Source organism: Ipomoea nil, unplaced genomic scaffold (genome assembly GCF_001879475.1).
Source record: "Ipomoea nil cultivar Tokyo-kokei standard unplaced genomic scaffold, Asagao_1.1 scaffold2921, whole genome shotgun sequence".
Taxonomy (NCBI): Eukaryota; Viridiplantae; Streptophyta; class Magnoliopsida; order Solanales; family Convolvulaceae; genus Ipomoea; species Ipomoea nil.
Window position 1 is genome coordinate 3,285,906 of NW_017619349.1, and position 13,734 is coordinate 3,299,639.

The following is a 13,734-nucleotide window of genomic DNA, read 5'->3' on the forward strand; positions in this document are numbered from 1 at the left end:
TGTTTAACCAAGTCAAACAGCTAATATTGGTTACTTAAATAAGTCAAAATTAACTAATAGACTAACTATTTTACAGGGTCTTAGTCAATTTGACCCTTCATCGTTTTACCATGTTGTAAATCTAGTTGTTAAATTTATAAAATACAATAAATTGAGAGATTAAATTTACAATATGATAAAACAATTGATTGCTATATTGACTACAATTAAAAATGCATGAGAAAATTACATAATAGTTAACAATTGAAATTCAAATTTCTAACTCATCTCATCTTGGACAACTCAGACTCTGAGGCGTAGTAAAATGAATGGGGTGAGAGAGGCTCGAACTCTCGACCTCAGGATTACTCTTAGCTATGAGACCTACGCGCTAGCCAACTGCGCCACCACCCCTTGTTGATATAATTGTAGCAAATAATTTAATCAATTCATGCATATTCTTCGAAGATTAATAAAAATTAACTTACCCTTCTTAACTTTCTATTTTATTATCAAGTGATTTGCATGCTTGTTTCATTATTTTTAAGTACATTATGAGTGATTTAAACAGACAACTTTCCCGACATTATTTCGATTTATTAACTGAAAAAACATAATATGTTAACTGCAAATATGGACCAGAATCTACAATACAAGGTGAACCCTGATCCATGGTATAACAGTTGGTACTTAGATTATAGCAAAAAGATAAAATGCAAATCCTTGGTACAACTCCATAGATCTAAAACTTCCTCACAGCAGCTCTTAACAACAGAAAACATCCTCATAAAGACTGGTATTATATATTTTCCCAATCCCATGTTTCACATTGTACAAGAAAACATGCAAACAAGCCAATTAATACAAACTTGTTTTCTTGCTTCATGTTTATATACCTGCCTTAGAGGTTGGGGAAACTACTCCCAAAAAGAATTTAGCAATCAATTTTCTCTCTTCAACTCCCTAAACTTTTTAGTTTAGATTAGAAACTAGAAATCAATGGCACCCTCTCAAAATAGACCACTCTTAAAAGGGACTAAAATGGAGGATCACAAAGAGGGCTAAAGGGGATGTGACTATTTTGCACCGCAATGAGAATCAAGCCAAGAGATGATGTCGTTTAGTACAGTTAAAATCCGGTCATCGGGCTCCCCTTCGAGAATGCAGTGATAGCCGCCTTCATAAAGCTTGAGAGTTTTGTCCTTGCTCGAAGCCCTCTCGTGGAGAAACTGACTTATGCGAGGATCCGTCACTCTGTCAGATGCGCCATGAAGAATGAGGATCGGGGATGAAACCTGTGATCCCGCCCGGGATATGTTAGTTCTAATCCTGAATAAAGCGCGAAACGATGTTCCTATCTTTTGAATGAACACGCAATACTTACCTTCTCCAGTTGCGATTCTATGTATTTTGTAGCGTTCAATAGTTCTACAGCAGTCTTCAAACGCGTTCGATCCGAGTAACAGATCACATTGTATGGAGCCTAGAAAAGAACTAGCTCAGTGTACCATATAAACATAAATGTGCAATCCAACTATCAGCTTAGGCTTTTAATTAAGATGAAGCACAATGCTTCAATCTGGTATCAAAGCATGGAGCCCATCGAAAGTAACTGGCCCGCACACGTGAGGGGGCGTGTAGTTGAGATAGAGCACATGCTTTAATTTACCAGATAATGTGCAGAAAGTCAAAAATAACAAAAGTGGGTTCCATTATGCAGTTCCTGTATCGAAAACGAAACGAAATGATTACCAGTTTCCGTTTCACGGGCTCTCTGAACGCGAGTTCTGCCAAATCTTGTGTCGGAACTAACTTCGCCTTCGGCATAAAATTGGACATAAGAATCAAGGCCTTTTGAAGCGGGACTGGAGGTGTCATTTCCTCTGCAATCTTAACATCAACCGAAGGTCAGCAAAAATGTTCCACCTTGGGACAATAACTTCACATTTCTGGAACACGAAATATAGCAGTTAATCTCTTTAGAGGAAACTTTGTTTAAGTTACAATGAGAAATAAGAATCGAAATGAACTCTTCTCTCGAATAAGAATCATCCTCGATGTTTAGAAATCTCACACCAGACTTGTTCCTAAATTTAATGTTCAAGAAATTTACGAAGTTCAGCTTAGGAAGACTTACTTTACACATCGGTGCAACAAGAACAATGCCATCCCATTCGAGCGGTTCCTTCAAAATAGCCTTTAAAGCAATTGCACCGCCCATGGACTGCCCGAATATGAAGTGGGGAAGCCCTCGTACTTCTGGCCTGACTGCCCCATTAGCAATAAATTCTCGTAAACATTAGGAAGAACAACAAAACATATTCCTATGGAAGTCAAATTTTAGGTTTCTTTGCTAACTTTAAGTTAGTTTTTTGAATACTATTGACTCTATTACAAGGTAGTATCTGTTCTATACTTTCTCTATCTGTTGCAGCCCAACCTTCTCTCAAGGAGAGCCACAGAGGTGCCATCTAAGCACAAGGTGCTTGGCAACTTTAAGTTCAGATACTTGAATAAAAGAATAACCAAAAGTTTTGTCATTAATCAAAGCAGGGAAATACAGCCTAGATCGTAAATCAAGTTATAAATAATGTTAAGGGGAATAGTTCTTGGACACACCTTTAATCTTTCGAAACTGTTCGTTGGCATTGTCAACTATGTCATCAAATTGACGAACATAACCATGCAAGCCATCAGAAAGACCAAAACCGGGATGATCAACAGCATAGACACCATATCCAGAAGCAGCAATGTACTTAGCTATGCCTAGAAATCCCAATATAATATACGTCAACATATTAGCAATGTAAAATAAATTTTTTGTTTCACTGAAAGCAATGAAAAGGATTCATATTTCATACAAACCTTCAAAGAAGAAGGTGCAAGTATCACCGTATCCATGACAAAAACACAGAGAACCTTTGATACGTACACCGGGCTTTGGCAACCAACTTTTGCAGAAAATTTCTTGACCTTTTGAATTCCGTTCATACCACTACAAATTTCAAGGGAAATACAAAAACTTTACATCACATTTACTAGCAACCAGGTAGACAAGGATGACTAATAAAGATTGTTAGGATCTCTGAAATTATAATATCCAGAGTAGTTTAATGGCATTATTCTTATTATCCAATTTCCAATAAGAGTGATTGAGTTTTAGATCAATTCCCTGACTCTTAAGTTCCAGTAAACTAAACTTATTTCCAGATAAGGAAAGCCAAAAGAACAGAAAAAATCAGCAATTAAAGTAGAAAAAAACAACTTTCTTAGCAAATTATAAGCTGCAAATTAATAATAAATATTCTGAAATTGAGAAATATACCTCCTCCATTCTGATCCCAGCTGGAGCCATCTATATATCCACCATTAATAACACATGAAAAATCAAGAAAACAGAAACCCAATCACTTGTTATCCGAAAAAATCAAAACTTTAAACCAAGAGGAGAAAACGATTGAAAGAACAAACCTTGAACAAGAGATGATCAAGGTGTTGCTGCACAGAAAGGAAAGCGGATCGGACCCTTCTCCGGGCAGGGGCGAAATCCAAGTTCTGGGAAGCGATAGTGTTGAGCTCATCACTCACGCCTTCAATTCTTGGCTTGTTTAGCGCCATGGCGATCGCCACTCGCCGCCTCCTCCTGGGAGAAGGAACGGGTCCATGGAATTTCCGGCGAAAAGTAGAATATTCCGGCCGGAAGGCGGAGGTGAGAGCAACGGCAAGGTCCATAATGATTAGTGTGAGAGAGAGAATCGGGAATTGTAGAAATAGAAATGTCAATCATTCAACAGGGGAATTTGAATCGGACAAAAAATCGTCCCCACAGGGAAAGGGTAGTGGGTTTGAACTTTCAACATCGTATAAAGAGGACCGGCCATTGGTGCTCCATCTTGCTCGGCCGTGGTACCGTCAACTTTGCACACATAAAACGTGGGCACACCATGTGGAAGTGAGGCCGCCGAGGTAACATGGAAACAAGAACTTATTAAAATGTGTTGGAGGTTTAGTACTAAACAAAGAGTCAATACTAATTGTTTTTTTAAATCTCGAACCCACATTCTTCCATATGGGAGTGTTACAAGACCAGGTCGAGTGACGTAAAGTTCGAACCCACATTCTTTCATATGGGAGTGTTACAAACCAGGTCGAGTGACATAAAGTTTTGAACCCATGACCCTTGATCTGGCTCTGATATCAAATTGAAGTATGTGTTCCATCTCAATTAAAAGCCTAATTTTATAGTTGGACTGTACATTACTGGTTATATGCTCAACAATTCTCTTTCTATTTATTGTCTCTTTCTTTGGCCCTGTTTGGTAAATGACTGTTAGCTGATAGTTGTTAGCTGATTGGGTTAAATTAGATGGTATAACTAATTGATAACATTAGCTTATGGTAGAAAGTTGTTTGGTAAATTAGCTGTTAGCTGATAACTATTTGGTATAATATCTTTTCTCAAAAAACTAATTGAAAAAGTTACTTTAAGCAACTTTTTAAATTTTAGCATTTTGAAGTTACAAAAAATTAATTAACCAAATACTTATATTGAATTTTTAACCAAATTAAAAAATTAATAATAGTCAAATAAGTCAAAATTAATCTATAAGTTAATTATTTTACCAAATAGGACATTTATGTTCCTTTCTTCTCCATGTAAATGATACAATGATGAATACATCCAATTTCACAACAGAACTATATTTATTACTTTTTAAAGTTCTGGGCACTTTAGATGTGAAGATTTTTACATAATAGTTGAGCTAACTCAAAAACAAAAGTTTATATTAATTCTTTTAGGCCCATAGAACTCAGGCCTAAAATGTCAATAAATTATTTTTTCTTGGCCTGGATAGTAAACCCATGCTTGGAGAAGGGCTTCGGCCCATAAATTTTTATAGAATGATTTCTGAAAATGAATTCCAGCCAGATATTCAGACGTTATGCCATGGAACCGTGTTCACCATTCATGGTGAACACGGTTCTAATGGTGTTAGTACACCGTTATTTTTTTTTTTTTTAAATTAATTGCGTGACTTTTTTTCTTTATTTTCACATTTTGCGGTTTCACTTTAATTTGAGGTGAACAAAGATTTTGGACATTCATAAATTATGAATTCATGCCTGCACATTCACTTTGGAACCATGCCTACACATTCACTTTGGAACTATGAGATTATGAATTTTCTGTTATAAGATTATTAATTTTCTGTTATGAGATTATGAATTTTCAGTTGTGAGATTATGAATTTTCTGTTATGCGATTATGAATTTTCTGTTATGAGATTATGAATTTTCATAAAATTCATAATCTCATAACAGAAAATTCATAATCTGATCAAACGCGCGCCGTTAACTCCACATCCGCGAAATATTTTTTTTGGCCTAAAAACGACGTCGTTTTGCCTTGTATTCACCATTCTCGGTGAACACGATTCTATGGCATAATTTTTGAGGATGAAGTGGATTTCCATCCATAATAGGCTTATAGTAATGGGCTAGATCCATGTTCACAAATAAACAGTCCAAATTTAAAGAATATGGACCTGTCCACGTAGGGGAACACTTTACATTTGAGATGTTTTGTTCATAATGTAGACAAGGTTGCAGAACGTGCTAAGCCTTAGTTAGACGACCGAGTATAATAATAATAATAATGATGATGTATAGATGTCCTAAATCCTTAAAAAAATACTCACCCAAGTTAGGCGCGGATACGCCCTAGTAGTCCAGACGAGTTGATTGACGACTTAGCTGAGTTAGGTGTCAAGTCGGTTGAGTCAGGCACCTAGTCAGTCGACCGACTAAAAGGCGCCTAGAAGTTAAATCTCCTTGGCCTAGAGGCGTCTAGGTAATCGTTTAGACCAATTTTTACAACACTAAATATAGATAGTTACTTTGAAACTAATTTGAAGTTAAATTATTGTTAATTTTCAAGTGAGAAGCTTTAGTTTCCTTTTAATAAGCTAGTTCTCAGATATATATCTTGTGAACATAACATAAAATATTAGGAGAATTTCCTAATTAATTCAAAATTAATCGCTAACTACCATGTAGTGTAATGAATCTCGGTTACCATTTAGATGGGTGGTTATAGGTTCGAACTCTAAAGATGGAGTCTAGATTCTTTGGACTGAAAATATTTGACAGATAGAACATATACATAAATAAATATTGTTGGTCATAGTTTTGTAATGGTCAAGTTTAAACATCATTGGGGTCTCTTGACCTTACTTTAAATAAATTATATTTCTTCCATTTAAACAAGTTGTTGGACCATGAAGAGATCCTTTATTGCTTTTATTTGTAAGTGCACATTATTTAAGAGTTTAATGTGATCATTTTGTTGTAATGAATGATATTTATCATATAATTGGGAGCATCTATTCATCTTTTAATTATTTGCATTTAATAATCTTAGCTTCTTCAACAAACAAATTGATAATATAATGATGCACCCTATTATCAAGTCTATTTTTATAAAATAGATTTATTTATTAACACAACATTAATGATATTTAAATCTTTCAATAATTCAATAATCTTGGCAAACATCAAATTGAAATATAATTTGATAATAAATTACAATGATTATTCAATTAATAATCTTAAATTCATATTTCACTATCTTAATCTACCATATATATCTCATTTGATGATTTACCAAAAAAAAATGCCATTATTACTATTTTTACTGTGAAATAATTAACGTACACATTTACATTTTATATATTATTATACGCTCAACACGCTCCTTCATGTGTGAGTTGAAAGACGATGTACACATTTCGTCTCACCTATAGTTAGATTACATATTTATGTTTTATATATATATTATATGCTCAACCAACGGGCAAATAAGTGATAAATAATTTACAACAAATACTACAAAATTGGTGTTATTTTTTATTTTATTTATTTATTTAATCTATTTTGTGCCGGTTCATTCAGCATGAAGTTGACTATGAATTGAGGGCACACGTGAGTCTGATCACCAAAACTAATTCATTATTAACACCACAAATCATAATCACCAATTGTCATGTTCTTATGCATGATTAAACTATTTTTTAAATTGCATTAAAAAAAAAACTATTTTTTAAATTAGAATATATTTTAGCTGATAAAACTTTGTCGCTATGGCCAAGGCGGCTTTAATAGATATATTAGTCACAAGTTGCAGTCTTGAAGACAAGTGGATTCTAGAATTCAACTTGTTTTTTAAGGCTTATTTGTTTATTTTTTCCCCATAGTTAATAATTAAGATTAATCTTATATTAAAATCTATATGTCCCTCTCAGGTCTCAATTTGGAAAAATACTAGGGCAGCTTTAAACATTGCTAATGAAGTTTTACCCAATTGACAAGATGCAATATTTATAAACCAAGACTGATATGTTGGCTGTTACAGAAGTATAAGAAAATAAAGTTACGACTTCGCTACTAATTATAGCTTTTAGCATAGTAGTGGTAAAGTACTTAATATGAAAGTTGGTATTAATTAGAACAATACTGCTACTATACACAATGAAATAAAATTACTAATTATAACTTTTGGTGTAGTGATAGGCGCTTAATCAATCCCAACATTCTTTAACAATCCATTATGTAAGGTTTTGTGCAAATTGTTTTAAAACAAGAATGATATATAATTAAACAAGATTAGGTGGATGATTAAGATCAACTTAATTAATTATTGATTAATATCGCACTAATAAAATAAATATGTGCATTATCCAACAATCACAACATTTATAAAAGATTATTACAAGCACCAATGACACATGATTCTAATGAAAACAACGTTTATAGGTATCGGGTTAACGTTCATTATTATAAATAAAATAATGAAAGAGATATGATAATTAATGCCCGATAAATATAATCTTGACTTTAAATTATTAATATCCCATCAATACTACAAAATACAAATACTAGATAATTAATAACTTACGGCTAACCTTCAAAAAAAAAAATAACTTACGGCTAGATGATAAATATAATCTTGACTTTAAATTATTAATATATCCCATCAATACTACAAAATACAAATACTAGATAATTAATAACTTACGGCTAACCTTAAAAAAAAAAAAAAAAAAAAAAAACTTACGGCTAGATTATATTACCAAATAATAATTAAGAGCTTAAGTCCACGTAAACAAGTTAATAAAAAAATAGGAGATTCTGTGTGCATCAATTGCATGTCAATGACAAAGATTGATACACCACTAAAGCTTCGGTTGACTTTATATAATTAATAATAGGAAACTAAATGAATAATTAATTAATCAATTAACTAATTAATTAATTAATTATGTGTTTATAGTCATCGTAATGATCGAGAGTTTTAAGTTTTAATATGTATATATATGAATGGGGACATGATGTTTTGGCATCTTATTACTATATAATTTTTTAAGAGAATAGTAACTATATTAATTACAAATGGAATACTACTAGTAACCTTTAATATATATACTTATAATGATTTCTACTCAACGAGATTAACTGCCTAATACAAAAATTATAATCATAAAGTTAGAATTACTTTATTGGATATAGTTAATTAGATCAAACACTTAGAATTACACCAGAAATTATAACAAGTAACAAATATATAACTTTATTTTCTTATACTTGCATAGCAACTAAAGGCATGTTTCGATGATAGAATACTAGATTTAGCACTTCAAATCTCCACCTAACAATTCCTTCCCAGCATCTGCCAACCTTGATCACAGAGCCATTTACATCGGAGATGGATCAAAAACTGTATTTATTACTACGCCAAAATCTATATATAGCTAGTAGTGAATGTACAATTTTATTTCCTTATACTTATGTATGTAATTAATAGCGAATGCTACGCTTCGATGACAGTATATCAGACTTGTCTCTCCAGACCTCCGATAAACAAGACATTTTAAAATTGTATATTCACTAAAATTCAAGTTCAATATGCTACATAATATATATGAACCTGAGACATCCACATGTAACCTGATTGCCAACTTGGATAATTAAGTATGCTAGTTGACTTGCAAACTCAACTTGAACCAATTATATAAATACTTACCAAAATTTATCATGCATTTTAAAAAAGAAATTATATAATTTGTTTTCTTATAAACGCTGACACATTCAAGCATTTCTGTAAGATTCTTATTGTCCGGTCTCTTCATTTTCAATTTTCTTCTTCAAATTGCATAATTTTGTCTCCTCTCCTGAAAGAATCTGATTATGCATGCATGCCGCTAATTACACTCTAATTATTATTATTATTATTATTATTATTATTATTATTATTATTATTATTATTATTATTATTGTTATTATTATTATTATTATTATTATTATTAATTTTGGGGTGAAATATAATGTCGGGCAGTACAAGTTCGTACCAGAAGTGTTGGTTCAAGTATCTAACGTAAGTGCATTAGATTCATTCACTTAAGTTGGTTAATGTCGGTGTTATGAGTTGTTTTGCTTTGGATTATTAGCAGATTAAGATGGGCAGCGCTGACTTTTGCAGTCATCTGTGCTTGACTAAATATGGATTAGTCTCTTATTAGCATTAGTTATACCATCCATTGTTAGATCTAATTAATATATAATGAATGTATATACGTACGTGTTTAATTGCATTTATTTTATTAACTTTAAGCAGTTGTGGCATTGACCCAACCTCACCCTCAAAAGGCAAAGTCCCTCGGGTCCTTACACCTTGGCTGGACAGGATTATGGAAGCGTAAATTACGATGACTCATCGATCATTTAGGTACGAAGATCAGTGTCTGGTGCCCACAATGAGCCACGTACTACATTATATTAGGTGAAACTCTCACACTGTGAGTCTGTGATTGTATATGATCCTAAGTCTTCACCCTCAATCTATTACCCGAGTCCTAAATGAATTGTCCAAGCGGGCACATCAACCCCAACCTTAAAGAGCATGCAATCTCATTTGAGGCAACCTTGGTCTCCTTCTCCGTGACTGGCAGTTCGCCGATCACTTTTTTACCTGAAATCTCGTCGGAAGGTCGTCGAAACCTTAATGACCTGTGATAGCAGTTCGTTAATCAATTTTTGGACTTTATTGTATCAAAATAAATTATTGACGGGTATAATTATACCTTTAAAAAGTTTAAGGAGCTAATTGATTTTTCAGTTAAAGTTCGATGAACTATTTAACTCTTTTCCCTTTTAAAAAAAATGTTACTTTCACATCTCATCTCATCTGCATCACTTGTTTAAGAATTGACTTAAGTTTTTATTGATAATTTAGACATTATATTAAACTTTATTGTTAGGTGAGTGCATGCACTAGTTAGGTGATGTGCACTACCATCTGCAGTATATAAATTATTTTATAGGCCGATATGATATAACCCAGTACACGTTACCACATCGGTCCAATCCTACTATCCTAGAATTTAGCTGTTACATATCATAGAATCTAACAATATACATATATAAGCAAGTTTAGGATAACTGAGCTGTTTGACTATGTTACATATATAGTTATACTCTATCTAAAAAGTGTCTAAAAAGTGTACAATTTAATCATCAATTAATTACACACTTTTGAGGTGATGAAAATTTGACGGTTTCTAGCGTGTTAAGAAAAGAAGTCATTCACTAAGGCCGGACTCATCCACATGGCTGTGACTCAATTGAGTTGAGTCGAACTATTAAGTTACTTTTACTTGACTGACACAAATTTATTAACTTAAATTCATTTCGCATAGTTTTTTTTTTTTTTTTTTTTTTTTTTTTTTCTCGATGATTTGTCTTACCAAATTCATTGAATTCAACATAATACAACATATACTGAATCAACTTCACTACTCATCATAACATATAGACTCCGATCCATTTGTATCATGTTGAATTCACTGAATTTGAGTTGCTTTTGCTTGATTGACTCAAATTTATTAATTTAAATCCATTTTGCATGACGTTTTTTTCGGTGATCTGTCTTACCAAATTCATTGAATTCAACAAGATACAACATATACTGAATCAACTGCACTACTCATCATAACATATAGACTCCGATCCATTTGTATCATGTTGAATTCACTGAATTTGAGTTGCTTTTGCCTGATTGATTCAAATTTATTAACTTAAATCCATTTTGCATGGCGTTTTTTCCGATGATTTGTCTTACCAAATTCACTGAATTCAACATGATACAACATATACTGAATCAACTACCCTACTCATCATCCCATATATCATATATGCATCTAGTGTCCATATTAGCAGTACTTTTCATTACAATAAGTCAATAATTCATGCATGCTCTATACCCAGATTGTTCTTACATCACCCTCTACGCCCTTTCAATCTAATCACCTATTTCATCATGTGATGTGAAGCTTGTTTGACCCACCAAAGAAACTTTCTATGGCTAAAACAAATAACAATACAAAATGCTTTGTCACAATAGCACAAAAGTCGTCTAATAATAATATACTGAATTACTTATACAATGTATAAAGTGAGTGTCGAATCTAATCAACTGTAATTAATTGGTATGAAGTTTATTTAACTCGTTAGAGAAACTTTCTATAGCCACATCCAGTAACACCACAAAATGCATTGTCAGAATGACACAACGGTCATTTAATAATAGCATAGTGTGTACGTAATTACTTATACAATGTATAATGTGAGCGCTGAAGATAATCATCTATAGTTAGCTTATGTGAAGCTTGTTTGACTCGTTAGAGAAACTTTCTATAGCCACATCCAGTAACAACACAAAATGCATTGTCACAATGGCACAAAAGTCATCTAATAATAACATAGTGTGTACGTAATTACTTATACAATGTATATAATGTGACAGTCAAAACTAATTGTCTATAATTAGTTTATGTAAAACTTGTTTGACTCGTTAGTGAAACTTTCTATGCGCAGATCCAATAACCACACAATATGCACTATTAGAATGGCACAAAAGTCATTTGATAATAGCATAATGTATACGCAAGTACTTATACAATGTATAAGGTGACTTTCAAAATTAATGCATGTAATTAGTTGATGTGAAGTTTATTTGACTTGTCATAAATTTTCTATGGCTAAATCCAATAACACAAAATGCATTGTCAGAATGGTACAAAAGTCATTTAATAAAATCAAAATATTATGTATTTAATTACTTACGGTGTATAATATGAGTGTCAAATCTAATCGTCCATAATAAGTTGATGATGTGAAGTTTATATGACTCTTTTGATGGTTATATCCAATAACAAACAAAATGCATTATTTGAATGGTACAAAAATCTAATAAAAATACAACATTTAATTTATATAAACTGCAAGATGAGTATCGAATCTAATCGCGTGCCATATAAATTGATGTGAAATATTTTAGTGGTCAAAATAATGAATTCCACTTTGATTTTGGCAGAACTGTTAAGAGTTCATGCCATGTTTTAAATAATAAACAAACATTGTTGCGATATTACTAGGACTGCCTTTATAGTGAACAATATTGAAGTTGGATGGTCCATGAAAACTAATGATTATGGATAAAATTTAATGGAAACTTTTATGGTTTCAATTCATAAAATATTGCAATTTGTTCCATACAATCTACACGAGTTGTCCTCAAAATAATGTAGCCTAAAAATAACCAAGCATACCATCTAACTAATTGAACATTAAAAAAAAAAACTAATTTTATAAATAAATAAATAATTCACTCCATTACTCTTTGTGCTTCAATATGTTGAGAATATATGTATGAACATATACTATATTGTAATAGAGTTAGTAGTACTAAAAAAATGATATACTCACCATAACAATTAAACAAAAATACAATAATAATGAATGAAGAAGAAGAAGAACAACAACAACAACAATAATAATAATAACATATAAACATCACTAAGATTATGCATATTGAGACTTAAATGCACCAATGCACTTTTGATTTCAAAACCAACCTTACAAATTAAAGTTACATGTTAATATTGAACACTCCAAATTAAAGGTAGCTACAAAATTGAGTTTGATATTGATCAATTTAAAACCAATCATTTAAAATTGACCCAATTCAATAGCTTGATAGTTTCATATATAGCATAGTTTGGGGGACTATGAGCCAGGCTTGAGACTTGTTAAAGGAAGATGATTGAATTGAAGAATGTTGAAGTGGAGCTAAACTCGAAAGTTATTATGAAAGTGATCACAAGTGATGGTATTATGAATGTTAGAGAATAATTTCTGAATGGTTTTTTATGAAAATTTCTCAATCCCTTTGTGAAAGGAAATAAATGTGATATTTCCTTGCTAATATGGAACAACACAACGATGGTAGGAATTGATTTTGGGGAATACGAGTTCTAGTTCATACGAAATGGAATAGAAATATATATATATATATATATATATATATATATATATATATATATATATATATATATATATATATTAATATTTGTTTGGTTTGCCTCTCCTCAACACTCACTCAAAAATACTCTTTATCAATATATATATATATATATATATATATATATATATATATATATATATATATATATATATATATATATATATATATATATATATATATATATAGATTTTGGTTCCTGTGAAGTCAGGTTTTCCCGTGCGCTCAGTGCGGCATACACTATTAGGTATGCATAAATGCACCATACAGTGTTCAAAAATACACCAGAATGAAATGTCAAAAAATACACCACACAACAAAAAATACACCACACATAATGG

At 31.9% G+C, this 13,734-nt stretch overlaps 1 protein-coding gene and 1 non-coding gene across 2 annotated transcripts; both read right to left on the reverse strand.

Moving 5' to 3' along the window:
• Positions 1–309: 309 nt before the first annotated feature.
• On the reverse strand, positions 310–393 carry TRNAM-CAU. Its single transcript is given in 2 exon segments — positions 310–345; positions 356–393. It is a non-coding gene; the product is annotated as a tRNA-Met (tRNA).
• Positions 394–746: 353 nt separating this feature from the next.
• On the reverse strand, positions 747–3,882 carry LOC109161153 (caffeoylshikimate esterase). Its single transcript, XM_019309504.1, has 8 exons — positions 3,451–3,882; positions 3,305–3,334; positions 2,845–2,974; positions 2,599–2,745; positions 2,117–2,247; positions 1,732–1,869; positions 1,364–1,462; positions 747–1,274 (listed from the first exon to the last, which is right to left on the reverse strand). The coding sequence occupies exons 1-8, from the start codon at positions 3,709–3,711 to the stop codon at positions 1,056–1,058; spliced, it is 1,155 nt and encodes a 384-aa protein (XP_019165049.1). The 5' UTR covers positions 3,712–3,882; the 3' UTR covers positions 747–1,055.
• Between the last annotated feature and the right edge of the window lie 9,852 nt (positions 3,883–13,734).